At 43.2% G+C, this 27,443-nt stretch overlaps 4 protein-coding genes across 10 annotated transcripts in view; 2 read left to right on the forward strand and 2 right to left on the reverse strand.

The window, feature by feature from the left end:
• LOC125987342 (solute carrier family 66 member 2) overlaps positions 1-5,151 on the reverse strand; it is a 37,606-nt gene extending 32,455 nt beyond the window's left edge. For both annotated transcript variants that reach the window (XM_068649067.1, XM_068649066.1), the window contains exons 1-3: positions 4,863-5,151; positions 4,675-4,747; positions 2,302-2,410 (exon numbers count right to left, since the gene is read on the reverse strand). The gene's annotated coding sequence lies outside the window, so the exon portion shown is untranslated. The remainder of the gene's footprint in view (positions 1-2,301; positions 2,411-4,674; positions 4,748-4,862) is intronic.
• Positions 1,132-14,925, forward strand: LOC125987344 (hippocalcin-like protein 1). Its single transcript, XM_049751658.2, has 5 exons — positions 1,132-1,575; positions 10,693-10,878; positions 11,389-11,670; positions 12,128-12,233; positions 12,428-14,925. Exons 2-5 carry the CDS (start codon positions 10,783-10,785, stop codon positions 12,523-12,525), a joined length of 582 nt encoding a protein of 193 aa, XP_049607615.1. The 5' UTR covers positions 1,132-1,575; positions 10,693-10,782; the 3' UTR covers positions 12,526-14,925.
• Positions 14,602-18,691, reverse strand: LOC125987341 (transmembrane protein 54). Of its 3 annotated transcripts, none has more exons than XM_049751648.1 (5): positions 18,573-18,691; positions 16,844-17,040; positions 16,669-16,728; positions 16,234-16,425; positions 14,602-15,912 (listed from the first exon to the last, which is right to left on the reverse strand). In XM_049751648.1, exons 1-5 carry the CDS (start codon positions 18,667-18,669, stop codon positions 15,433-15,435), a joined length of 1,026 nt encoding a protein of 341 aa, XP_049607605.1. In that variant the 5' UTR covers positions 18,670-18,691; the 3' UTR covers positions 14,602-15,432. The 3 variants fall into 3 exon arrangements, with proteins under 3 accessions (XP_049607605.1, XP_049607606.1, XP_049607607.1); XM_049751649.2 differs by lacking the exon at positions 18,573-18,691 and adding an exon at positions 17,520-18,063; XM_049751650.2 differs by having other exon boundaries at positions 15,503-15,912; positions 16,230-16,425.
• A 562-nt stretch (positions 18,692-19,253) lies between these two features.
• Positions 19,254-24,845, forward strand: zgc:91944 (uncharacterized protein LOC436941 homolog). Of its 4 annotated transcripts, none has more exons than XM_049751641.2 (10): positions 19,254-19,493; positions 19,848-20,286; positions 20,572-20,657; positions 20,720-20,830; positions 21,289-21,498; positions 21,682-21,835; positions 22,410-22,492; positions 22,584-22,679; positions 22,743-22,861; positions 22,927-24,845. In XM_049751641.2, the coding sequence occupies exons 1-10, from the start codon at positions 19,412-19,414 to the stop codon at positions 23,056-23,058; spliced, it is 1,512 nt and encodes a 503-aa protein (XP_049607598.1). In that variant the 5' UTR covers positions 19,254-19,411; the 3' UTR covers positions 23,059-24,845. The 4 variants fall into 4 exon arrangements, with proteins under 4 accessions (XP_049607598.1, XP_049607599.1, XP_049607600.1 ...); XM_049751642.1 differs by having other exon boundaries at positions 19,379-19,493; positions 22,746-22,861; XM_049751643.1 differs by lacking the exon at positions 21,289-21,498 and having other exon boundaries at positions 19,379-19,493.
• Positions 24,846-27,443: the final 2,598 nt, after the last annotated feature.

Genomic DNA, 27,443 nt, shown 5'->3' on the forward strand with positions numbered 1-27,443 from the left:
AACTTTTGGGCTTTTTTTTTTCTTTAAAGGAATCAGCGATAGATTTATCATTCAGCAGAGAGTGGTCGGGTCACATGGGCCAAATCAACAAAATTTGTCTGGATGACTGAGAGCTCATTAGATGATTATCACACTCAGAGGGTAAACAGAGGCAGGCCATCTCTGAAAGAGACCCCCCTCCCCCCCACCTCATTTAAAATCCATCACAGGGTTGCTCATATTCAATTTTCTTGAGACCGACAGCTGTGAGTCATCGTCGACATTTGATTTAATGAAAAAATAAAAGACTAGTCTCTGGAGTAGTCTGGTTTGAATGGCGAACCCTTGACGGAGATGCTTTTAATATTCGTGCCGACTTTAAAAAAACAAAGTGAAGTCGTCAAAAGCAACAAGCCTAGCATCTCCTTTCGAGAACCACACGTGAATCTACGGGACCGACTCCTAGCTGAACATGTGACGCGAAGCACATGATGAGCATAAAGTAGATCATGGGATGTCAACATTTGTTGCTGAATCCCGCAACACAAAATGCTTTGACTGAGCAGGGAAAAAAAAAAATCTCCAGATTTGACAATAAATAAACTTGGAGTAATATTCACAGGCATATATTTTTATTTTAAGTTATTTCTGCAGCTTGCTGAGCAGTTGTGATAGTCTTTTTCATGTATGCATGTATTTAACTGCTCCCTATTTAATGAATTAATTTATACTGTATTTTTAATGCAACACTAATATGCTATTTTTCTTGTTAAAACAAAGAACAGTACACAAATATTGGACTGTTTTACACTGGGGGGGGGGTTTAGATTTATGGAATTGGAATTTATGGAATGCATTTTAATGGGGAAAGATGATTCCAGATACTCGACTGGTATTTTGTAGCATTCCCTGGCTAGACATTAGCATTTTGTGTGCAGCTAATATCTTTACTGTCATAAAAAATATAAATAATTAAAATTCCCATGTCATGGCTCTGGCTCCTTTGTGGTGACGTGCAGTTTTTTCAACTGGGGAGAAAGAGGGAGAAAGAGAGAGAGAGAGAGAGCGAGATGGAGAAAATGGGCGGGGCTGTGCCAATGTCTGTGCCAATGGGCGCAGGGCTGCCTAATTAAAGTCCTAGCAAGTAATCCCGGACAGCGCCACCCCATCAACCCCCCCTCCTCGCATACGCTTTAAATCCACTCCTTTGGCGCACACCCATTGAAAAAAAAAAAAAACACAGCGTCTTTCTTCCGTATGCAGACTCCACTGGAGGAGATCACGCGAAGCATGCTCTGCGGGACTCGGCGCGTGTGAGACTGGCCGGGGTTCAGTGCGGGCAATCCGTCATCCATCCATCCTTCCCTCCGAGGCGCATCGAGACGCTCGGGGCGACCGCGGATGTGCGCGCTGAGCAGGCGCACAAGTCGCGTCTGAAAGCGGGTCGCGATCCAGCCAGCATCCGCTGCCTTTATAATCCCCCGCAGCACGGCGAGGAAGGCGCCCAGCATCCTTCCATCTCTACACGGCTGTCCTTGCCTGGCTAATCGGAGCGCGGAGGACGTCCTTCCCCATCCGTAGATCGCCTTACATCGGGTAAGAGAGTGCTGCGCATGCCTTCAGATTTTCTCCGGGGGTCGTAATTGTCCACTGTGACTTATTTCTGCGGCCAATTGGAGCTGAAACATCGACACGCAGGCATGCACGCGTACTATCGACATTCAAAAGGATTCTTCAATGCAGACCTTTTGTTTGTTTAGCCAATAGGAAGAGATGCCTTCATTTTTTTTTTTTTTATGAATGATCTATGAATGCACATGGCCAACACAAAGAGCATCACTTTGAAATATTATTGGTGACTTTTGAGGTACGCCAAATGACTATTTTTATATCTATTTTAATGGGGAAGTTAATTCATGGGATGTCAAGAGTTGGGTCACGCCCTAAAAGTCAGTTTTATTAACGCATCTGTCTTTGCTTCGCTCTCGCCACCCGCTTGCCGATTGGCGGCGTTGGCAACCATATCCTTAAATTAAGTCAGCAGAGGCGGCGAGATCGCCAGAGTGAGGATGCTAATTATCACCTGTCACTTAGATGCTCTCGATGCCAGCTCGACTCGGGATAACGAGGACGAAGAAAGGCGCGAAAAACCAGAAGATTGGGGTTTTTTTCAATTTTCCAAACTTTTAAATCAGCCTCCAGTTCACAGAAAATTTACATTGAATTGGTTTCAACTTCAAATAACAGCAAACCTTTGACAATGTGTAAATTTCCACCTTTTTTGTCAGAAATTAATTGACAGCAACACTCATTAGTGCCTACCTGAGGGAAGCTTCTCAAATGCGGGCAGGGTTGTCCACCAATGATTTTTTTTTTCCCCAACAGTCCATTGCAATCGGATTTTCTCCTCTTTTGTAGCAGCACCAAACCACTGTGATGGAGGAACACAGAAATGAATCAATGCCTGCTTTATAAAACAAAACAATAACAAGTGCAACATATTCTTTGTAAAAGCCGGATAAATCCGATCTTGCAACATCTCCCAGATAATGGGGGGTGTGGTCTCATGTGGCCAGGCAGCCGATGGAAGTTAGAAATGTGGTTTCAGGCTTTCCGCTGGTGTCAGGAGGCGCAGTTGATAATAACTCAAGTGTATATTAGCGGATGTGGCTAACTTTTACACCATCATGTGCTTGGCGGCATGGTTGGAAAGTGGTTTGAATGATGCTGAGGATATGCAGCGTTTAGCTTGCATGTGCTAATCTAGTTGTTACATAAGACGCTAAGTGTGTGCTGGAGCGCTGCTCAGTCCATCACACACATAAAAAAAAAAAAACTACTATCACTCCATATGCTCCTTTTACACTTTTGCATATGACAGCATTGAGTTCAGTTTTTTTACTCACATTGACAGACACAACATGTTGCTCGTGTCGACCTTGATGCTGCCGGGAGCTCCCAGCAAGCATCCCTGCATGTTCCCCTCCCACTATGAAGAGAGTACGCGACTGGGTAAAGTCACTTTGAATTAAGGTTTGGCTCCGGAACGAAGGTCGGTGTTTGTTTATTAGCATACAAACAGCAGGGGAAAGCCTTGGTTTAGGTTTCAAGGGCTTGGCTTCCACGCCCACCCCTGCAGCGGTGGCCTGCTCCTTGTAAGTCTTCCAACAGCATGATGGCTGTGGAAGGCCAAAGGAATTATCTTAAAGGACAACGCTAACCACTTTGTGGGAGAGTGCAAAAACATCAAGAGCCAAAGTAAAATGGTCCAAATGCTTCTGCGGTCTGCTACCGCTTTAACCGGCCAGACAATCTGTTCCTGGAAAACAAGTCGAAATCAGAAAATCAAAGTATGTTGACGTCATGTGATTAGCTGGTGACATCACAGCAGCGTCATCAGTAATGGAACTACTTTTACTCAAAATTGTTCATGCTGAGGAGTGCTTGAGGTTGGGGGGGGGGGGGAACAAAAACAAAGCACTTGGCCCAGGGGGAGGTTTGTCACAATGTTTCATCTTGAAACTAGTGAGAATCAGAGAGGATTTAAAAGAGTAATCCCTCCCCCATGTGACAGTTTTCATCTGCAGACGGAAAGGGAGGGGGGGAGTAGGGTGTGGCCGGGATGCGGGGGGGGGGGGGGGTCGGTGTGGAGCCCCCCCCATTGAATGCTTTCAGCTTTATAATCTCTTCTGATCCCACTTCGGGGAAGGGGGCCGAGACTTCTCGATAAAGTCTGCGATAAGGCTGAGGAAGCAAATGGATGAGCCAAGCTAAATTGACGCGTGTGCGGTTAGCGCAGCCAAGGCAATGGTGAATATCGAATTTAAAGTTTATACATAATATCTAAAGTTTTGGCAGGCTTACGTATGCCAGCATGACGGTTTTCCTCAAATTGCCCTTTTTTTTACACAAAAGGAGAGCGACAGCAGAACCTGTTTCAGGTGAAAAATGTCACAACAGTCTTGACAGAGGTTTTTTTCATGGTGCACTCAGAAATATGGCAGGCCAATTAAAGAGAGGGAAAAAAAATTAATAAAAGGATGTGGCGTAGGCTGTCTTGGATGCATTTACAAGCTCGTGTAATGACCGCAGACTCATTTGCACGGGTGATGGAGCAATCGTAACGCAACCTTTTCTTCTTTTGATGGCTCTGTGAGCAAGAGGCGTTCTTCGGCGGCGGCTCGGGCTGATAAATGAGCTACTCTTCTGTAATTTTGGAGACAGTCATTAGATCTGCGCAATGGGGGAAAATTCAGAGTATTTATCCTCTCTTACAATCAAAGCCTCCATTGGCAGAATTGGGGGATGCATCTGCAAGATTATCCTGACTGATTATCCTGTGGTGTGGGGTGTTTTAAGATTATTTTTTTTTTCAAATCTGCCTAGCAACTGATGTTTGGAAACCTTTTCAATTTTTGTAATAATAATAATTGGTGGTGGATTTAGTCATCTTGTGCATACCATGCACGATAAGAGTAGTAACACCACAAATTGTTTTCCTCATTGCGTGGGCCTTCTGACATTTAAAAAAAAATTAAGATATTAGAAATCATTTGTAGCCGCAGTCTCACAACGCCGACCTGTTTTTACACCTCAGCCGTCTGGCTGTCGCTTGTAAACACGACAGAGCGTCTCTACGCGTGGCTGCCGCTAACCAGGATGTGAGTGATCAGAGGGCCGCAAGCTGTTCCTTACCCAGGCGTCTCCACGTTGCCGCTTGTGCATTCACAAGAGGAAGAGGTGGCACGGCGGGAAGCTAGCCGAGCACCTGCGGCGAGAACAATGGAGGTGGAAATTAGAGGAGGGGGTGAAATAGCTGAACCTTTAAATTTATCTGACAAAAAAAAAAAAGCCAAAACACAAATAATCACAACAATACTTACATGGATATATTTTCTCTAATCTATGGACTGGAGTTTAGTTTTGGGCCTTCTCTGCCTCTTCTTCTCGCTCCAAAATTAATCAGTAGAGCTCAGTGCTGCCTGGAATGTTGTGGCAAACTTTGGTACTACACTGAAAGCATACAAATACTAAAATCACAATCTACAATATATCGGATTTTGTACTGTATATTGCACGTGTAATGGTTTCATCTTCAGAGGCATCACGGTGAAAGGGGAGGCGGGAGGGGGATAGTTGCTAAGCAGCCGAGAGATGACACTCGAACTTCACAGGCGAGCCTTCAAGGTGTTGAAGGAGGCAGCGTGAGAGAGCAAGTGCGAGGAGTTCCTCTGATCTTTCCCTGCCTCCGTCTCCAACACGAGTAAGAATCTCCCACGATGCACCGCAGCGGGCTTCTTCAGCTTCCCGCATAATCTCCCGTGAAGGGTATATTCTTTTCCGGACTGCCTGCTGCTGGCCTTGGAGAAGTGGCAAATGGAAAAAAAAATGACATCATAGCCACATACAATCTGTTTCGTGAGGTTAGCTGACTTCCAAGTTATTCCAGTTTCAAAACTTGACCATGGAAATTAAGAATTTATGGATTCAAATCCAGAACCTCTCACTCACGCACTTTGCTTGATTCTGTCGCCATTAAAAAACATTTCAGTTTTTTTTTTTCTATTTCCCCTCCAACCTCTTTTAATTCTGACAGATCTTCCTCCATATTGACACTCTCCAGGGCCTGAAAATGTAACTTGCTAAGCCAATTAAAAACAAAAATGTCTCTTTTCACCAACAAGTCTCGGGGTTATGAAATATTCATCTCATGTCACCGGGAAACAAAAAAAAAAAAAAAGCATGAATATTTAAATGATGTTATTATCTAAGGAGTTCATGGCATTGTGTAAACAGTAGCGCCGCAAGAAAGCTAGCTTGGGTTATGTACTATGCATGCACATTCTATTTACCCAATTTATAAAACATAATGTTAACTGCTTACCTAGCTGGTGTCCAAAAACAATATTAATAATAAAAAAAGAAGAAAATAAATCAAAATGACATGTAAGCACTGAAGCAGTTGTAAACATTGGACAAACAAAAAGGTAATGACTTGCAGGTGTGGGGCAAACCGGTGCAAAAACAGGAAGTAACACTTGAGTTTGACTTAAGTATTTCAAAATAAAACCTTTTTATTTGGAAAAAAATATATATATTTTTTTCTGCCAAATGTTGACTTTAAACAATAGAAATAGCACAAAATTAGATGAGGACGGCCTGGTAATTTAAAATATTTTTCTGTTTTTGAATATAGAGACAGAATTGAAAACCTTTGTTTTTAAATCCAACTCATCCATTAATCAACAAAATGGCTGACAGACGAATGGAATTCCCTTTTAATATAAACCAATGCACCAATTTAATGGCCTTGAGTTTAAGACTTCTATGTTGTGGGAATACATGCCGAGGGCCAGTCGATCTCATTAAACCTGCGCACTAATTTGTCAGCAGCACAGGGGTGAAGGATTGATTGCCTTCTCCAGTGACCGCAGCCAGGTTGGCATCCTGCCTCACGTGGTTGTTTAGTAACCGGGACAAAGGCCGGTGGGCCGAGCTATGCGGCGCTGGCAGAAAAATCGAGAACAGCGCTACCAAGGGGAATGATCGTGACGCGGCGGCGAGCGGGAGGCCCAGAAGCATTTAACCGAGATCAAGCTGCTGCTACAGAAAAAAAAACACTAGTGACATTTAAGAAGGTTTCGGGGGGGAGGGGGTAGTGGGGAAGAGAGAGAAGCTTAATGGGAGTAAAAAAAGGGAAGATGTTCAGGTGTTGTGTGTCGGTGCATCGATTGCAGCTAAGGATGGAAATAAATCTCCATTCTCTCTTGCCTCTGCAGTAGGAGGAGGAGGCGGCTGTGTGGGGGCCATATTGGACTGGAGGTCACGATTACATGTCGTTAGCACGTGCGGCTCGCAGTTTTAACGTTCCGAAACCTGGCTAGGATTAAATGGAGCAGTTTTAAATGGTGAAGATTGGAGGAATTTTGTAGCCGATGCAAGTTTCAGATCTGATCGGATGTGGGATCCCTCACAGGTCAGTCTTAGGACCCCTTTGGTTCGGTCTATCCGATGTATTTTGGGTTGCAAATGAGCGTCAATGTTTTTTTAAGTGAAGCATCATTGTGTCGATCCATCCATCCATCCATCCATCCATCCATCCATCCATCCATCCATCCATCCATCCATCCATCCATCCATCCATCCATCCATCCATCCATCCATCCATCCATCCATCATCCCTCTTTCTTTCATCTGTCCATCCATCTGTCCATTTGTCTCCCGTCCACTGTCCATCCACCCACTTAGCGATTAATCAAGCCGCCATCTGTCTTCTTCTCCGTCCCTCCCTTCCTCCATTATCTGTCAATGCATCGAGCGTCCATCCATCCACAGTCATGCCGCAATCTGTCTCCTCCGCTGTCTTTCTATCAATTCATCATTCTGTTTATCCCTCCACCATCTGAGTGCCACCCTCCCTCAATCTATCCATCTCTGTCTCCGTGAGGAGACATTGTGCAGTGATGCTTCAGAAGCGTGTCATGCTGGAAAAGTGAACATGAAGGTGTGACGGCTAAAATGAGCCCACTCAGGAGAGTCTTTGTCACGGAAGTCAATTGAGAAATGTTTCGGTGACTCTTTTTATTGCGTGTCGCCGCATGCCACCACTCTCTCCGGGCAGATAATAGACTTCGGTGCTTTTACCGGAAACGGAAAATTTGAAATGAGGTCATCGTTCTCCCAGATGGAGGTCTGAGAGTCCTTTTGTCCTCTGAATGAGGACACCTTTGTTATGGTTTGGATGAAGATAGATCGTGAGTATTTTGTATACATTTTAAAGTTGGGCTTTTAATTTTTTAGAATCATTTTCTTTCAGCACATCAAATTGCCGCCTTTATTTTCTACTCCCACCTTCAAATATGAAAAAAAAGCAGCCGAGAATCGAGACCTTTTAGGTGTGTGAGTACGCGGGTAATTAAGCCCTCCCCCTTTTTGATGGACTTATTATGGGAGAGATGAAAGTGCTCTACGCTTAGGACCAGTCCTCATTCTTATTTTTAACCATGCCATTAATGTCCTTTTTTCTTTCCATGCTATCCGTATATTCTGATCTCATCCCGCCGCCATTTTAGGTCATAGTGGACAACCACAAAGGAGAACTTCTAAATTATTTATATCGATGCAATACTTTTGACTCAATGTTTTTAGACACGATTTTCAGTCATAATATTCAGTAAGGGAAATAATGATGTGGCTAGTAGTGAAGTCAAGTTCAAGGGAGGTCGCAGTCGATTTTGAGTTATCGTCGTGGAGTGCCCGAGTATTGATGACATCACTTCTCAGACGCCGACTATTACGCAGCACAATGCGGCTCAAAGTGGCGCGTATAATTACAGTCATCATCAGGCGGACAATAGCCGGCTATCGCCTCTTTCTAGCGTGACGCAAGCGATGAAAAATAGAGCAGAAGCAACGAGATGAAATTGCAAGTGGGGAGAAGGTGGGGTGGAAAAAAATATGGATGAAAGATGTTGTCGTCTCAGGTGGCTGATATTTTCTCCTCTTATGAGCACATCTCGGTCAAAAAACATCTTCGGATTCCGCTTATCTTCATCAAATTCCCGTTCATCTCGCTTCCCTCCATCTCAATTTGCTCACCGCCGCCACGACTCGCTCTATCGGAGCTGACGTCTGGGCCATCATCCAGTAATGCGTGGCGTAATAAAACTCCAACCTCCAGTCGATATGCTTTAATATCTGCTATTTTTCACCGCTGCCCACAGAAATCATTCTGGTGAGAGGACACGACTCAACTTGCTTGGAGTTCCTCTCAGTCAGGGGGAGTTAATAAGTAATATTCTCATTTTTGTGACTTTGTATTTATAAGGAGAGAAAACACAGAGGAACCTTAATTTACTTTCGGGGAGGCCCAGTGCCCCCCTCACCCTAGCGCCGCCACTGGGCAGGCATCTCGAGTCCCATGGCAAATGTCATTGACCCGCTTTCAAAACCACAGAGCAGATGTTCAAGTCTTGTGGGTCAATTTGTGACGAGGCAACGACTACCGACGGAGTAAGCAAGCACTTGGACCGGCGAGTCAGATTAGAGCTTTGCGACTCAGGATGGAGAGATGAACGATTAAGAGGGAGTATAGAAGTGGGCTCCGGGATTAGCGTGACTGAGGATGGCGAGGAAAGAAACTCGATGGAACTTGTCATAAATATTAAAAAAAAATGAGCCGTCTGTTTGATTTAGCGCTTGAAAGCTTTTTGTCACACCTCAAGCCACCATGTTGGATTCTGAAGAGCCAAGCTGCTAAACTGTTTGACCACTTATCAAACAAAAATATTTGTCTCGCCTGCTAATCAAACAATATCGAAAGTCATTACCGACAAACGTGTGAGACAAACACAACTCCATGTTCACGTAATAGAGCAATTAGAGGTCCGGTATCGAACAGTACACTGCGGCAGCCATAACTAAATGCCTAATGCAAAGTGCTTCTAATCGATCTGCTTTTTACATTCATCATTCATGATTATATTGCGCAAGGCAATTAAGTCGAAAGTTATCTCTGAGTGTTTTAACTGGTAACTTTTAATGAGGGACGCAGGAAAGTCTTTGTTACACTTAAGACTAGCAGACATTTGGTACTCTTCCAAACCCTTTGGACTTTGTAAATGTTACTTGGAAATACTACAATATTGGTTCAGGGTCAGGAGATAGTCCCAAGGATAATTTAATTTCGTTTAAGACCGGTAAATCATATAGTAAGACCCGGAGGGGGGGGTGAGGAGCCGATAAATCATAAGCGATGCCCAATTCGCTCCCTGAGGTGCTTTGATAAATGCCTACAAGCATCAACGTCAAGCCTGGACGCCAACGCCTCGCTCTGAGTGACTTAATATGCACATTGCATCATTTTATTAGCCAGTTGAAGAGGCGTTCAAGGTGCGTGGGTTAAGACCTGCAGCAACCCGGCACGCTCGATACACGACTGTCGGAAGTGAACCTGTTGTGTATATTAAGGAAATAATGTGGTGCTTTATTTTAGTGAATCAAAATTTAATGCAATTAGATTTTTTGTGTACACTGGTTCTCGCCAAGTGACAGCTGGGATTTGCTCCAGCTCACCTGCTACCCTTATCGGGACAATCGAAAATAATTGGGGCACATTTTAATTAGAGGGACAGCAGCTATTTGAGGAAATGCGGCACTTGAGACACGCCTGTGGATGAGTGACAATTATATAACGGTGTGAAGGGATTTTTAAGATGGAGGTTTGTTACATCCCGTGAAAATTTCGGCTTTGTGGGTCAAGCAGATTAGGAACGCGCGCACATGAAAACGCACAGCTGACTTGACACGTAAACACAACTGGCCAGCGTCAATGTGATCAGTCGTGTGACGTCAACAAGCCGCTGGATTATTTATTTAATGTTTTGCAAATGTGACGCTGCCGTTTGCTGTGTTTTATAACATTCTGTGTCCGGGGGATTAGGTTTAGTTTGGTGGAATCTGGTTTGAGTACAAAAAAGTCATTGTCAAAGTCACGCCATTTGTGTATGGCTTTATTACGTAAAAGTAAATATATCGGAATTAGAATATAATCGGCACACTTTGATCATTGACGGAACATTTGGAAAAGGGGAAAACAAATGATGGCTCATTATTTGGCAAGCAAGCGCTTAATAGCAGTTCATGAAGTCTTACCAAAATGCTGAATAGCTCATAAGATGAACTGTTGCTGACCCCACTATGTGTGATTGACAGGTGTTAAAAGCGACCAGAGCGGTGCTGTAGTCACTGTCAAGTCCAAAAAAAAAAAAGACCCCCCGAAACCTTTTTGCCCGAGCTGTCAACATGGGCAAACAGAACAGCAAGCTGCGGCCAGAAATGCTGCAGGACCTGAGGGAGAACACGGAGTTCTCCGACCATGAGCTGCAGGAGTGGTACAAGGTAACTCCTCACACACAGCTAAAAAAAAAATCATGCCGCTTACATAATCGGATAAGCTTCATTTCCATGTTCCACTCCAGACCTGTAGGTGGCGCACCAACAAGTAGACTATAACCGGATAAAAATGAATGAATTCTTCAGAACCGTTCATCTGAATGAACTGCTTTCAAAACTTGTGGTGAAGATGTTAAGGGACTTGACAGCGGGCCGAGCAGTAATCCACTAGCCAGACTGGATTAAGAAGTGACGGCACGCCAACCCGCCCGTTTGACTCCTATGTGCATATGCGATGCTTTTCTACGGTTTCTGTGGATTAAACCCGCATACATTAGCGAATGTGCGCACAGCTGGGCGAAGAACAGCTGTTACTGATAAAGCCACCACCTCGCATACCTTTGACCTCGGTCCCGCTGACCTCAGGTCACCCCCCGCAGATGATGCTATGACTAACAAGCGGCTTTAAACAGACTGCTATATTATTTTTTCTGAACATGACTTCCTCCCCCAAAGGGTTTCCTAAAAGATTGCCCCAGCGGAACTTTGAACGTGGAGGAGTTCAAGAAGATCTACGCCAACTTCTTCCCGTACGGCGACGCGTCGAAATTTGCCGAGCACGTCTTTCGAACGTTTGACACCAACGGCGACGGGACAATAGACTTCCGGGAGTTCATCATCGCCCTGAGCGTGACGTCGCGGGGAAAGCTGGAGCAGAAGCTCAAGTGGGCCTTCAGCATGTACGACCTGGACGGCAACGGCTATATCAGTCGTGAGGAGATGCTGGAGATTGTACAGGTGATATGGAGTAATCAGATGAAAATTTAGTATCCATTATTAAATAATAACTGGGCATTATCATCTTGCCCCCACGGCCCCCCCAAGAAAAACCTCCTAGCGCCGCCAGTGCATAAATACGTAATCCAATGAGAAGCTTCTTGGTTCTAATTTTCACAAACGTCCTTCCCCTCTCGAGGTGTCCCACTGATCTACTGTCTGTTTTACACTCTCCACTCCCACGGGAGCCATCTTAATGGCTCTGTAAGCTAATTGTAGATGTGCGCCGCAGGCTCCCTCAGGTTAATTTAATGCCACCAGAGGGAGCACAGCGGTCATACGAGTGGAGCCGAAGATGTATCAGATCAATAACCTCCACCCGGATGACACTCGTTTGGAGTCTCTTCTATTCGTCTTTCATGTGTACTTTTTTTTTTCTATCAGTTGCCACTCAAACTCTCGTCTCTGCCCTTCTCAGGCCATTTACAAGATGGTGTCCTCTGTAATGAAGATGCCAGAGGACGAGTCCACGCCTGAGAAGAGGACGGATAAGATCTTCAGACAGATGGACCTCAATAATGACGGTGAGCTATTTAACATATAGTGTGTATATTATTATATAAAAATAGCTACCGTATTTTTCGCACTATAAGGCGCACCGGATTATAAGGCGCACTCTCGGCTTTTGAGAAAATTGGAGGGTTTGTAGGTGCGCCTTATAGTGCAGAAAATACGGTATTAGGAAAAAAACTTCATCTTTCTGCATGCACCCCTGCAGGCAAGTTGTCCCTGGAGGAGTTCATTAAAGGTGCCAAAAGTGACCCCTCCATCGTCCGGCTACTCCAGTGTGACCCCAGTTCGGCCTCCCAGTTCTGAACACCCCCCCACACACACACACTTCCCCTGTTGCTATGACAACGGTCATTGAAGATAAATGCATGATGGTTCTCTCATATCATCTTTTTTTTTTTAAATGTTCGTGTTTGCAAAGCGAGGTAATATAAGAAGGAACGTATCACGCGTCATCTTGTTTATTTTTGTATATGTCAGCTAATATCAAAGGACATACTTATCGATGAGAGCGGGTCATGTTCCGAAACGTGCTCTGGAACATGAGCAGCGTCTCATCCAGCACAAACATGTATATCATGTATATATCTATATATATCATGTCTAATGTGTACCATAAAATGAAGCTAAAGGCGGTAAAGTATTATGTAGCGTAGCCTCATGGTGTCATTTGTATGGGCGATGTTGGTTGGAATTTTATTTGCTTTTAATTTATTTCATTTTATTCTATTATTATTTTGCTTCCTCATTTAGTGGTGGTGGGGTATTTATTTATTTAACTGCATATCTATTGGGATAGCCCTTTATTTATACAGATTATTGTGATTAAAAGTTTAACACAACTGAACTTCACAAAAGCGCAAAAAAAAAAAAAAAAAATAGTATGCATACAAGTGGAATTTGCAAGTCTTAATTTATTTGATAGGCTGCTTATGTGCTGCTGTTTTGGTTAGCAACATCCGGGGCCACTATTTGAGGAATAAGAACAGACACGGCTGTGGTTGTCATCATCATAGTTTTGCTATTTTGATTTATTTGTGTTTTGTACATAAGTCAATTTGTACATTTTTTTATCGTTGTCGTATTAAATATGACCATATTGTTGTTCATAGCGACAGAGAGAAATGACAAAACGGCAATGTTAAGATTAATGGAAGTGAAATACATGCATTTGATATGATGACAAAAAACACAGTAGCACACTTTTTGTGTTTAAATATTAAGTTTGATTGTGTGTATGCATGTTGATATGTATGGAATGCTTGAGGTTAATTTAACAGTATTATTATTATTATTATCACAAGAAGACAGTTGTAACCCATCAGCACTGCATGAACCTATAAAGAAAATAATCCCCAAAAATGTTATGCACGGCGGTATCTTTTTGAACTCGGCATTGTACCCAGCAGAAAGAAAAGAAAAAAATCTTGTTTTGACTCCCGGGTCACTCACTAAGGGCTCGCTCATCACTCGGAACGCTTTAATCGCCTCCTGGATTAGTCTGCTTAGCGGGCAGGTCGATGAAGGGATATGTGTCACAAGATTAGTCCAGCATTTTATCGTGAATTCCAAAGTTGCGGCTGTGTTTACGGGATGTTCAGACATTTTTAGAGCCGTTGGATTTGTTGACAAAACATTTTTAATTGAACAAAGAAGCCCCGGGTTGGAAATCTTAAGTGCTTATGTAGGAGAAAATACACTCTGCAGTAAAAATTCAGAGGCGGTAATTTGTCTAAGTAGCATAAAGGCCGCATTGGAAAAAAAAAAATATTCATCGAGGATTACAAGAATAGAGTCGTAATTTTATGAGGAAAAAAATTCATTCAAGTTTTTCTTGTACTGCAACTTTTTGTGTATTTGTAAAAACTCATGTTTGAAATAGTACAAATGTATTTGACGATTACAACTTTTAGTCTTGTAATTTTATGACTTTATTCTTGCAACTCTTCTTTTATACATGAAACTAACCCAGACCATAATTTACGGTCTACTTAACATTCCAACGTTAATATTAAAACTAGACTCGGATAACGCAGCATTTTCCTTTTATGTATTCTTAGAATATTAAGAATTCAGCCTAAGACTCCTTTTTTTTTTTTTTTTTTAGTTTTTCCTCCTTTTTGTTATTTGACAGCAGTAGAGCGAATACAATCAAAACGGTTCAAATATCTTTAGGTCTTCACTTTTTTAGTGCGCTTTCATTCTATCAATAAAACAGTGTTTGCTATAACTATACATTTTACAAGCATGAAAGCCCATTTAAAAAAAAGAAAAAATTTCACTATCCAGCTTTTCTCATGTCAGGATATTGGGTGTGATTTTTTTTTTTTTTTTTCTGTATTGTCCTAAGTCAAACACTTGCTCGACTTGATTTTTTTAAAAATTTCCTATTCAGCTCGTTTTATTTATTTTTGTAGCGTCACTGCCTCTTGCTGGTAGGATAAGGAACAACAGTTTTCTATTGTCACTGCTTCCTCACATGAACTTGCTATTTTGTCTCAAATATATTCTTTCTTCCTTCTAATCGAACCGTTGCACTGCAAATGCACCCTTCCTAACTTTTCTGTTGCATGAAAAAAAAAAAAAAATCATGTGGGGATTTGTTCTATTGGATCTGAATTACCAATATAGGTATATTTGTTTCAAAATTGCACGTGTGGTCTCTTCTGTCATTATTGGTTCGAAATAAAATTAGGATATAAACTATGACGTTGTTGTTGGTTTCTTTTGAAATAAGTTTTGGAATTTAGGGGGATTTTCCTGAAAAAGAATTACGCAAATTATTAAATAATTCCAAATGTGGATGGGCGTGTGCACGTGTGCAACCAGTCTTTCCTGTCAAGTCACTTGTCAGCAAACACACATGCACCATTACTCTCTATAGCTCAAATGTTTATTTTGAAAACTAAATAAATAAAATAGCTACACACAATGGCGCTCAAGTCACATCCTCACGAGGTACAACACAAAACTGAAAGTTAAACTCCAGACAGTTAAAAAAATATTTTGTCATTTAATTGCTGAAAGTAATGACGGCTCAAATTATTATTATCACTAATACTGACACACATTTGGACCACAACATTTGGAACAACTGCACATGAAAAGTAGATGGAAAAATTATATAAATGTTCAGATTTGATTAGATTGTGCAGGTGTGCCTAATGAAGTGGCCTATTCGTGCAGGTTGAAGTGTGAAGGTCCACTTTTTAGCTAAATCCAGAAACTAGATCGTTCCAGGGCACCTCTCTCGAGTAGGTGGCGCTGTTCTGGAGGTCGCTGCTGGCTCCCCTGATCTGTGCTGCGTGACCTTTCGCCCCTTTCCCAACGAGGCTGCTGGTGAAGAGGCCGCCTCTCTGCTGGGGGGACGCTTCTGTAGTACGGGGGAGGCTGGTGGCGAACCGGTTGGGACACCAATCTTCTGGGTTCACTGTAGCTCCTCGGGGCTTCGGTGTAGCGCTTGGGAGGAAGCGAAGGTGGAGATTCTTGCTTTGCTTTGTTGACACGTTCTTGAGCCAGTTCCTCCAACGGCCTCGCGGATTTGATCGCCGCTCGCACCTCTCTCGGCCGCTTCGTGTGCGGCCAGCAGGGCAAACCCAGAAAGGAGACGCAGACGGAAAGGCAGCGGGCGGAAAAGATCAGCTGGACCACGCAAGTCACGATGAGAGGCACCCAAAGGATCAGAGTGGTGCTCTAATAGGAGGGGAGCATCTGCCCGTTAGATAGCGACCGCAAAGTGAGGTTCAGTCTGAAGCTTGAGCGCATCCACTTAAGTGAGGCTGTTGCCATGCAAAAGTCTGAGAGTCTATTTATACATGTCTGAAAAGTAGTTATATTTAAGAACTACTTTGTTTATCATTTATATATATTATTGATTATTATATAATATTGATATATTTGTGGAATATTAATCAAGCGGAATCATCTACCCATTATTATGCTTCCGAGTTAGTTCGTTTTGTAAAGTGAGAAATTCAAATTACTTAGTAATCCTAATGGTAGGAACTCACTCACATAGATGCGCGTGGGGTCAAAAGGACACTCGTTGGTGACGCTGGAGTAGCCGACGGCGTCTGGGAAGCGGCAGTGCGTCAGCAGGCTCCGCCCCCCGTGGATGATTGCCCTCACCACGGACACCAGGAGACCAATGGCGGACGCCGACGCCATGAGAGACGATATTAAGCTGATGCTGAAGAGGGACCATGTCTGTGATTGACACATATAAATTTTCACGGCACTTTGAAATGCATTCTATATATTTTTGTATTATTATTGAAATTTTAGATTTGTTAGTGCAATGGAAAAAACAACATTTGTGCTCAATGTGTCAAGGCAACACGAGGGTTGTTGGACAAAACAGACTAACTGGAAACCTGAGGACTAGAATTTGTCATAATAATAAACATACATCCCATATTTTTCCACCAATCAGAGCGTGCCAGTACTCACCAGGGCTCTACTTTTCTTGTTTTTGGACAGGACAATAGCAAGAATGCCTATGACAATCCCCTGCAGTGACAAAAAATAAAAAAAGTTAAGACCTGACCAGTACGGAGGAGCAAAAAGGTATTTCTGCAATTATCCATTTGCAAATTTAAGAGTGATAAATTTGTGGTAGTCTCACCACTAATCCAGATGTAAGAGCCACCACATTGGAGATGGCATACTCCATGGCACGAGCTTGCTTGTGGAGGTTGATGTGGCGGAGCACCACACCATGCACCAGAGCTCCCAATAGGAAGTTAACGTGGCCCACTAGCACCATGCTGAGGCCCATCTTCATCAGAGCCGTGGGCTCCTCCAGGTTGGCGCAACACACCCCTGCGGAGAAAGTCATGTTTAGATAATCAGGTGCGTCGGCGGCGGTGTCCCCAGTTCAACGTCCCGCTGTTGTATCGATCGGAGACATGCGAGCCAGGTCAAAGACACGCAGAAATGTTGCTCGCATTAATCATTAATGATAGCAACATATGCTGGTGCTACACAATACCCATTTTAAAAGACCATTTTAAAAAGTACAGGACAACATTAGATACAGTAAAAAAAATATTACCATTAATTTGGGTTGATTTTTATTGGGGTGCCAATTTTCAAGAATTAAATTAAATTAACATAAAACACTTTAAATGTAAGCACTCACTTAAAATACCGGTAAATACTAAATTATATTAAACGAGTGTAGTTGTTTCCACAAACTTCATCCCCTCTAGGCACACCACAGCCACACCCTGACAATATTATTTTTTATATATAAAACTGTGACATATTAAAATTGATCAATACCATGGGATGTCAAATACCTGTTCTGGCCATCTTGATCAAGTCACCATTCGTTTACGTAGGTTTACGGTGAAGCTTTAAATGTTAAAAGAAGGACCGCATGTCATGTCCCCACTTTCAACGAAACAAGTCACACATGACCAGTCAGGCAGCTCAAGCATGTTGACAGATCTTCAAAATAAAAAATTCAACATCTCTGGAAAGGGGGTTTAAAAATGTACTGTTTTATGCAAGCACTGCCATCATTGGCTATCGTTGAAATTAGAATATGATTGGGAGCGAAGCAACAAATGTTTTTAAAGTTGTTTAATAAGTCAATGTGAGCCCTGTAGTTTTATTTTGAAAGGAAATGGAAATTTGTCATTGTCTGGGTTTAATTTAGTAACAGGTGAGCACAGGTGACGTTGTTGATGCCACGCCTGTTTGTTAGTCGTTTCAAAAGGTGCACCCTGTATAAGTTTCAGTTTAATTTTTTTTAGGTACACTCTATTTTTCTTTATTGGAATTTTCTTAATGTTCATTTTTAATCATGTTATGTAAAATAATAAAACATGACTTTTCAATCATATTTTATGACCAAAATGAACATGATTCATTCCAATATGTTTTGTTTTCATTTTAAATGAACATGATTCATTTCAATAAGTTTTGTTTGCATTTTAAAGAAATAATGATGACAAATTGTTTCTAATCAGAAAGGCACCTTGCAAAACTGCGTCTTTAGCACCATCTGGTGGAGACATTTAAAAATGAAACAATTAATAGTCACAAACTCCTCACTTACAAATGTCTACTGTGATTTATGACTGTTTGCACGACACACATAGTACAACCGTGTCCAGTTACTGTAATAAATTCCAATTTTATCACATTAGACAGGTTCATAATTAATAAGCTTTGGGTGCATGTGCACACAAGGAAATGTCCACTCAGTATGGATTTGATCTGTTTTTGCATTTTATACCTAAAAGCAAGTTTATTTGAGGTATTTTTGTGCATTGTGTTTTAGTGCTAAGTGGGTGTACAGTGCAGTGTTTACAGCATAACCGGAAGTCATAATAATCCAGACGTACTTGACGGCGGTGGTGTCGGGTGAAGGAGGGGGTCATAAATCGAGACTCCTTGTACTGTATTTGCATACAGTATTGCTGCATAGCCCAAAGACAACATGACCCAGCGGTGGGTGCTCCTTGCCCGGCTGTAAAGGAAAAAGAAAAAAAAAAAATCGGGAAACTTGGGAAGGAGAGATACTTTTTTTGTTGACGGCTTCTCCCACCTGCAGTGGTCTACGTCCAGCCAGCCAGCCGGCGGCAGCTGTCCGTCCACCGCTGCCGAGAGGTAAGCGAGACCGCCGTGGGACCACCCCGGTGCTAGTTAGCGACGAGCTAACTACGCTAGCTACGAAGCTAATCCGCCAATAACAGCCTCCATTCTTGTTCGTTACCTGACTAGACATCATGTTTACTTCTGTGTAACTACACTTATTAGCTGTATTACTATACTTTCTTCACCCATTGTGCAAGTTTAAATAAGTTAGCCGAGACGAGACAGTCAGCGTTGTCAATTTAGACAACCGCGGCAACATCACTTCCTCTGCTTTTCAAAACACAATCAAATTTTAAAATCAGTAGCTTAAAATTGACAAGGAATGTGCTTTTATTTTGAAAGGTAACTAGTTGACCCCCGCATTTCATTCGCGCAATAATGGATAGCTTGATGGATTGTTTCCTAGCAGGCTCTAGGGAACCAGACTAGTTAGCGGCGTTAGCTTAGCTCATTTAGCCTTCCGGCAAGTCATCTCGGAGCTGTCGGTCTGACAGCATGCTAATGGGCGATTATCCACTACGATAAACTGCGGTGCGTCTGTATTTAGGAGGTCCACGCTGAGCGGAACTATTTGCCGAGCGGAGCCATGCGACAGTGGTGTGTCCCCGCTGCAACCCGAAGCACGGAGCCACTCCCGGGGCGCCTCTCCGGTTCGCCCCCTCCACCAGGTAAGATAGCGGAGGGCTGGAGGTTCTTGGCTTAAATGCAACTTCTTGTCACTCTATAATGATATGCAAAGTATATTGAATTTGTTGTCTTTATTGCCATTTGCAAAAGAAGTTTTAACTTTTAGAAAGAGTGGCAAGCTTGTCTCGTTGAAGATGTGTGAATTCAGACTTGTGAAACTTTTAATTAATGTTTTTTTTAAACACAAAATAGCAATGCATATACTTAGAGCTGTTTAACTATTTTGGTTACCATATTGAATTACTGAGAGGAGAATTTTTGGTATTCCACGATGGCAAATTCTTGCTTTTCACAAGTGTACCTAATTTTGTGGTGTGTGCTCAACAATTGTGCAGATGTCCGAATGGAGTGCTGCGGGGTGGAGCCACGCTACACCATTGAGCAAATCGACCTCCTCCAACGTCTGCGCCTCTCCGGCATGACTAAACCTCAGATACTCCACGCCTTGGAGTCTCTGGAGAGGCTCGACCCGGACCACCGCCCGCCTCACTGTGACTCCCACCCAACCCCTTCCACTACCAACAACGGCAACAACAACACCACCACCTCCGCCCCGGCGCCCTCCTCTTCGTCGTCCACCTCTTCTCTCTCCCTCGCCTCGGCCACCACGCAGACCTCCGGGCTGGACGGCGCAGCGTTGTCCCCCAGCAACAGCTTTGAAGCTTCGCCCCCTCCGCTCTACCCCACGAGCGTGGCTGTGCAGCGCTCGTTCAGCTACGATGTAGTCGGGGAGGAGGAGTGGGACCTGGAGGAGAAGGTGGAGGAATACATGAGGTGAGGAAGGTCAAGCGTGAATTAGCTCTGGGTGAGGATGAATAGAAGAGGATCAAGGAGCAGACAAAGACAGACTATTATAACATCAGGTAATGGCACTTGAGCTCCCCAGAGCTGCAGGCTGTTCCTCCACAAGTGTAGTCACGTTAATTCAGGTCAGGTGTACTGGGATAACTCGGGAGGGAAGAAAAAAAAAAAAAAAAAAAGACTTTTCATTGAATCCGTTAAGTAAGCCACCACTGTGGAAAAGTTCCTGTGCAGTGACATATATTTTAACTTTCACAGGAGGGATAGCAACCTGGTGAAAGAAGAGATCAAAACCTTCCTCAACAACCGAAGGATTTCTCAGGCAATTGTCGGACAAGTTACAGGTCAGAACTACAATTGATTTTTAACCCTGACATGCTCATAATTTTTTTTTTTTTTTACTTAGGCATTAGTCAGAGTTACATCTCGCAGTGGCTGCTGCAGCAAGGTCTGGAGATGAGCGACTCCAAACGCAGAGCTTTCTACCGCTGGTACCTGCTGGAGAGAACTAACCCAGGTGAGGCTTTGCTCCAGACGCTTCTAGATCAAGTGGGATTCAAAAGAATGCTTGCTAACAAATCCCTACTTCCTCCTGCATGCGGAAAATGACGCACACTGCTTTGATTTGGCTTGTCATGCCCAGAAATAGTTGACTTGACACACGCATTGCTTCTTTCTCCATTCATCTTTACTTTCAACTTTTTTTACCCTGCTTCACCTTCGAAGCTTTGCTGTAGTTCTCATGCTGGAGCCGCTCTGGTGCTGGTTTTCCCTCCTACACGGGCCGATACTAACAATAACAAGAATCGATCCTCCGCAGTGGTTCCGAACCAACGCGGCCACAGCGCTTTGCTTCTATTCACTCGGCTGAAACGGCAAAATGAAAAAGAAATGGCAAATTCTTATTGGCCGATTGCGCAACACGGCACAATTCCATTTGCCCCCCTAAAACTGACGTCTGCAATCTTACTGAAGGGCTGAGGTGGAGCGAAAGCCAGCACAGCGTGAGCCCCAGGGCCAGGGGAGGGGACAGAGACGGGCTGGCGGCGGGGGCGAGCGGCTGCCTCCCCAACCCCAACACCAACCTCAACCCCAACTCCAACCCCGTGTGGAGCAGGCAGAGAGAGCTCCTGATGCATTTGTTGCCGTGGTACACTGCCGCCGCCGCCAGCGCAGCCCAGCCAGGTAACCCTGGGACCCCCCCTTCTCATCACCAAACCCGGTCTTGCACTTATACTGGATCACCACGGGATACTCGGACATTTTCATATTGTTGTGGAGCTTCATTGCTTTGCCGCCATCTTGTGGACTCTATCGGCATCTGTTATGTCAATAATGGAATCATTCAGAAATGCAATTCTCCCACAGGTGCAACTTTATCGATGCGGTCAATGGTGAAGGAGGAACCTGACTGGCGGACGGGCATCATGGCTGACAGGCCGGCAATAGTCGGGGCGCCCCTGAGGCTGCGTCGTGGAAGCCGCTTCACCTGGAGGAAGGAGTGCCAGGCCATCATGGAGAGGTTATTATCATTGTTGTTGTTGGCTATTCCAAAACTGGAGCAATTTTATCGTTCCTCACATCATTCTTCGGACAGCTCTTGAACAAATCTCTTCTTATTTTCCAATTCTGAGAAGCAAATAGCATACCCTGCTCATTTGGGAGCATGTGCCTTATCCTGTTTGACTTGATTAAGCAGTTTCTTATTACCTCTGCTTCCCTGGAATAGACTTGTCTTTTTTTTTTTTCTCGGCCGGCCAGAAGGATGCTGACAAAGTATCATTGCCCCCCCCCCATCCCACACACCTCCTGGACTCTTTTAACCTCCACCCCCTAACAGTCCCACCCACTGTGCGCAATTGATTTGTCCATTAGACGCATGCAGTAAGTACTAGGGGCACTCACGGTAATAAGACCACACGGGGCCCTCTGCAGTGCTTGATCCCAAGAAGCTCTTTTAGATCCAAGGACGGACATGTGCGTGTGTGCCTCAGATTCATGCCAAGATGACCTACCCGGAGAACTAGCAGAGTTGCTCCAATCCGCTAATCTTGATTGTATTATTGTAACATTTCAATCACTTTTTCCTCCCCAAGCTTCTTCGTGGAGAATCAGTACCCCGATGAGGCAAAGCGGGAGGAGATCGCTAACGCCTGCAACTCAGTCATCCAAAAACCAGGTATGGAAAGACATCTTGAGTTTTGTGAATGAACGATTACATATTCACATTGTTGTGACTCGTCAAATTTTTTTTCTCTTCTTGCGTTCAGGTTGCAAGCTGTCTGAGTTTGAGCGCGTGACGGCGCTAAAGGTGTACAACTGGTTTGCGAACCGCCGCAAAGAGATGAAGCGGAGAGCCAATATCGGTGAGCCCTTGAGAATGAAATATTTTAAATAAATATCTTATATTTACCTTAATGTATGTATAGAAGCCGCCATTTTGGAAAGCCACGGCATCGAGGTCCCCAGTCCGAACTGCCACTCCAACGGCGAAGAGGGGGAGATGCAAGAGTTCTCCGATCAGGTTAATCAACGTTTCTCAGAGCAGGTAAGCTAACGCTAACTGCTGATAATAAATGTTGAATTTTAATTGAATCACACGCTCGTTGACAGGAAGAAGCATCCACCCAGAGAATGGCCGAACAACCAGACCGGACCACATCGGAGGCCCTCCCCAGTCCCGCCATACAGGTGGCAGAACAGAAAGAGAAGGATCCAACAAGGGAAACTGTGGATGAAGAGTGACCAAAAGCTGGTGATGTCGTTTGAGTTTTAATCTAAAAAAAAAAAAAAAAAAAAAAAAGGGAGGTCTGCCTCCTCCTCAGGGAGCTGAAGACACTGTCGGGTTCTGAAGCTCACTCGAGGTGCCTCGGACGGAAAAGAGGCTGCCATATTTATCGAAAGTTATCCTGCTTATGTTAACAGCAATATACCGTACATATATAAATATATACATGAACATATATCAATATGTAGTGCATTCCAAGGTGGTATTAATAAGCCTAAATTCCTTAGAAATACTTCAAGGATACCTCACCCATTTTAATCGTTTTTTTGTTTTTGTATTTTTTTTTTTCGCCTCGTGCTTTCTTTTTAACGCTAAGTGGTGATGAAGTGCCTGCAGGTCAGGTCAGAGACACTCTTTCAAAGAGCTCGTCTGCATGGATGTGTGTTTTTCTTTTCTCCGGTGCTGACGTCCGACCTCAAAGAGTCGATTGATCAAATCATTCGGCCAATGTTGGAATTTGCAAAGCCCTGAGGGACACCTGGAATCTCAGGAAATCCAACAATGGTGGATCAAGATAGTGAAGAAGTGCACCAGATGTGCGCGTGTTGTTGCGTGTGTGTGTGTGTAAGCTTCAAGAGATTTTCTTCATATCCGCGCTCACTCCAAACAGGATGTTCTATTTATACATTTTTTTTATTAGTAGAACAAAGCAAGGACTATCCATCATATCTTTGTTCAACTCGATGCTGCTCTTGTTGCCCCCCCCCCTACTCGTTCATCTAACCTCATTTTCCAAGCCTGTAAAGCTTCTCTGCACCAAAACAAACGTCAGTGTGATTGAAAATCACCATGCCGTCTTCTTCCCTCCTTATTGGAATAAGCTAAAAGCTTTTGCTCGCATACTGCACTTCAAAAGTGGATCTCACTCTAATAGTAATAATAACGCTTGTGTACATAATAACCCAGAGGATAATCGCGTTTGTAAGCGCTTCTCTTCAAAACTAACGACGTTAGCAGAAATATACTGTAGAGTTGTCAAACTTGAAACATGACTAGCAGACTTCAAGCTTGCTGGAGTCGCTCCCGGAATGTTCATAAAATGGACAAACGTGCTTGTAATATACCGTATTTCCTCAAATAGTGGCCGTCCCTCCGCTTCGTCCGCTTAGGACGAATCGAAACATAAATAAATACCTGCCTTTTTTTCCCCGCCAGGAAAAAATAAATAGAAAAAACGGGTCGTAACTGTAAATACCTCAGCTCATACACAGACATTAAAGAGTTTTGCTAACCAAAACAGCAGCATCCTACCAAGGTACACAGCTAAAGAAGGAAATTTGGGGTGATTTTACCGTATTTCCTCAAATAGTGGCCGTCCATATATATAATAAACATTTTGCTCACAAATAGATTTCCCATTTGGAAAAAAAAAAAAAAAAAAGTTAGAACTGTAACTTGAAGTCTGTTGCTAACCAAAACAGCAGCACGGGATTCCAAAAATATGACCCGCATCTGAGTAGCCACTATTTGCGGAACTACAGCCCATGTTTCTTAAATGGCGTTACCTCCCGATGCCAAAGGTGGTCCAGGTGATGTGGTCCAACACTAGCCAACATTCTTGAAGAGAAATCTTGTGTTACAAGGCAACGGCAGCCATTGTTGTGACTCTTCATAATACAGTGTCTTGTAGCATTCATGGGGGGTCCATCCTCCAAAGGAAAACTGAATATTATTATTATTATTATGCTCCTTGCTATCTGCTTTTATCTGACAGCAAGCAACAATAAAAGTATTGTTAACGATGGCGCTGCTATGTCCTGTTTGTCGTCTGTTGATGAGAGCAGTTCCGGAACACCGTGTTCCCGACGGGATGACATGTTTATTATTTATATGTGCTACAGAATGACATATTTAGTGTCTATATTATATTTTATGACAATAGATGACAGTTTCTCAACAGCAGGTGGCAGTAGTGTCGTGGTAAAGTAACTTTGAAGTGTTGTAATTCTGATTCCATGATTCCTTGTGACTTCCTTTGTGCTCATTTCTTCAAGCATCTTGTCAGCATGCACGTACGAGCCCGCCCGTCACTTTTAATTCCATCAAACACCGCCCACAGGTTTAGTTGCCCAAGCTAACTAATGCCCCTAATTTACTATGTAACCATTTCCAAAAATGTCCCCCCTCTAAATATGCAGAAAGTGATCACTGGTTTCTCTATTTATGTGTTTTATTAAATTAATTTGTGCTTCTGCGGTGACCGCGGTACCTTAAGGCCAAATTAGCTTTGGCAAATTTGGCATTTTGCAAAGTCACTCATTGATCTTATAAGAATAATAGAAAGCCTCGAGGCGCATATCTGAATCTACTTCAAATGTTCTAAACCACTCATTAGCCATCAAGTTATGTTTGGAATATAAACACGAGGCATGAATATGCAAATGCATGCGCGCTTAAAGGCCAAGCAGTGGAAAATATCATTTTCCATTTCTACAATGTTGTGTGCATGCACGTCCATCCTCTGCGTCCTTTTTAGCAAATATTTCTTTTTATTATACGAGACAGCATCTTTTTTTTTTTTTTTGGGTAGACAGAGGTTCTTCTGCTATCATTCATCCCCTCTTTCCTTTCGCAGTAAAAAGAAAAAAAAATTGAATTCATGACCTGTCACCTTTTCTGCTGACAACAGAGCAGCTCACAGCCTCAGTAAACACACACTTTTTTTTTTTTTTCTTTCTTAAAGAAGCCTGATGACACATGTGGCATGAAAAGTATCCAATTCAATTTGTCACCGCTTATTGCTCCACTGCTCGGCCAGGCGGTTTTGATTAGTCTTTTTTTTTGCTGATTTTGCTTATTTTGATTCCACCTGTTTATTTCCAGTCCCTCTCTTTAAGTGAGCGTGTCGTTTTGATACAATGAAGAGTGCACACAGATGGAGGACTGTTAAGGTTACCTTCACGCATTTTTTTTTTTTATTTTAAAAGCCCTTTATAGGTGGCAGCCTCACAACTCATTTACCCTTGAAAGAGAGAAACTAGATGAGAAATAACCTTTTTATGCCAAGTCCCTTTTTTAAAAAGACAAAGGGAGGAAGCGCACGTTGGCCTGAATCTGTCATGGACACACAGTCCAAAAAAGACCTCTAACACTTTTTTTTTTTGCTTAATGATGTCTCCACAAACTGGTTGAAATACTCCACAGAAGCTTTTCCTCTGAGCTTCAAATGTTTTCTTTCTACGCTATGCAGACCCCCCGCCCCCCCCATCCATTTGGCACTTTCTCTCTTTGCACAAACGCCCAAAGCAAAATAAAATCGCAAACCAGCAGGCATCAAATGATGAAATACGATGTCAAAGTCGATTATTTCAAAAATATCTTTCAATATTTGTTCCGCAATTTAATTGAACTTTTACTACATAGATTTTAACCATAACATCTCATTAAAGCCACTCTCAGCAGAATACGATTTTATTTCATTCTTTTTATGCCCCCCCCCCCTTTCACACCATCCTCCCGCCCGACCTTGAATTATTCTAATTAAGCTCATTACCGTGTGACTTTTGAGATTCCCGTAGCAAAGCCAGCACTGTAAAAAGCAGCGCGACCTTGGAGACAGTCGGGTAAGGATGACAGTGCTTTGTTAGAAGTGGGGGGGGGGGGGTCACCGTGGGAGCCGGCTTGTCTCCTACACAGGTAATTAATAAGCTTATTAACTCCTCGACTCATCATCATAATCAGAACTGCAGTCGGGGAGGGAGAATCGACTCGTGATCAAATTAATGAAGATTGCACACAGTTTAGAGGTGACTGCTGAAGAAGCACGTTGTGCATATTTTTTTTTTTAATGTTGATTAATGAAATATATTCCAGCTCACAAAAGGAAGTGTTTGTGACTTTGCAGACCGTTCCGACTTTCATCTGGATTCAGGTGCTGTTCCATACAAGAGGCCTCAACTTGTCTTTGCCCACGGCATGTGTGTGTGAATGTTTTTTTTTTTTTTTTTTTCCTCCATCCCCAAACTTGTTTCCACAGGGCTTTGTGTGCGTATGCATACTTTGACTCCAAAGGCCAAAGTGGACAAATTGGAGCCGACACTTGGAGAAGGACCCCGTAACCTGGACGCTAGTGGGAGACAGACCTGACAAGAAGTCTGATTATCCACGACGATGGGGGAGAAGAGGTGGCATTCCTGGTAGGTAAAAAAGAATAAAATCCTCAGGGATATTGATTGATGGCTTCTTTTGTAGTTCACAAAGTTCTGCTAGCATAATTCAAATGACCATTTTTGTTTTCCGGCTGCATTTCTGCTGATATTTTCCGGTGTACCTAACATTAAAATTTCAATGATGTTTTTTTTTTTTTAATTCTCAATGTTAAAAAACTTACCCTTCGTTCCAC

The sequence above is a fragment of the Syngnathus scovelli genome, chromosome 19 (assembly GCF_024217435.2).
Source record: "Syngnathus scovelli strain Florida chromosome 19, RoL_Ssco_1.2, whole genome shotgun sequence".
NCBI lineage: Eukaryota > Metazoa > Chordata > Actinopteri > Syngnathiformes > Syngnathidae > Syngnathus > Syngnathus scovelli.

Excerpts from the sequence above, each read along its gene's own strand:
- LOC125987341 (XM_049751648.1), bottom strand. The coding sequence starts at position 18,669 with ATGTTGTCTTTGGGCTATGCAGCAATACTGTATGCAAATACAGTACAA. Across the intron at positions 16,729-16,843 it reads CTCTTACATCTGGATTAGTG|GGGATTGTCATAGGCATTCT; the intron begins GTGAGACTACCA and ends TTGTCACTGCAG. Across the intron at positions 15,913-16,233 it reads TTGACCCCACGCGCATCTAT|AGCACCACTCTGATCCTTTG; the intron begins GTGAGTGAGTTC and ends CCCTCCTATTAG.
- zgc:91944 (XM_049751641.2), top strand. The coding sequence starts at position 19,412 with ATGCGACAGTGGTGTGTCCCCGCTGCAACCCGAAGCACGGAGCCACTC. Across the intron at positions 19,494-19,847 it reads CGGTTCGCCCCCTCCACCAG|ATGTCCGAATGGAGTGCTGC; the intron begins GTAAGATAGCGG and ends ACAATTGTGCAG. Across the intron at positions 21,836-22,409 it reads TGCCAGGCCATCATGGAGAG|CTTCTTCGTGGAGAATCAGT; the intron begins GTTATTATCATT and ends TTCCTCCCCAAG.
- LOC125987344 (XM_049751658.2), top strand. The coding sequence starts at position 10,783 with ATGGGCAAACAGAACAGCAAGCTGCGGCCAGAAATGCTGCAGGACCTG. Across the intron at positions 10,879-11,388 it reads AGCTGCAGGAGTGGTACAAG|GGTTTCCTAAAAGATTGCCC; the intron begins GTAACTCCTCAC and ends CCTCCCCCAAAG. Across the intron at positions 12,234-12,427 it reads GATGGACCTCAATAATGACG|GCAAGTTGTCCCTGGAGGAG; the intron begins GTGAGCTATTTA and ends GCACCCCTGCAG.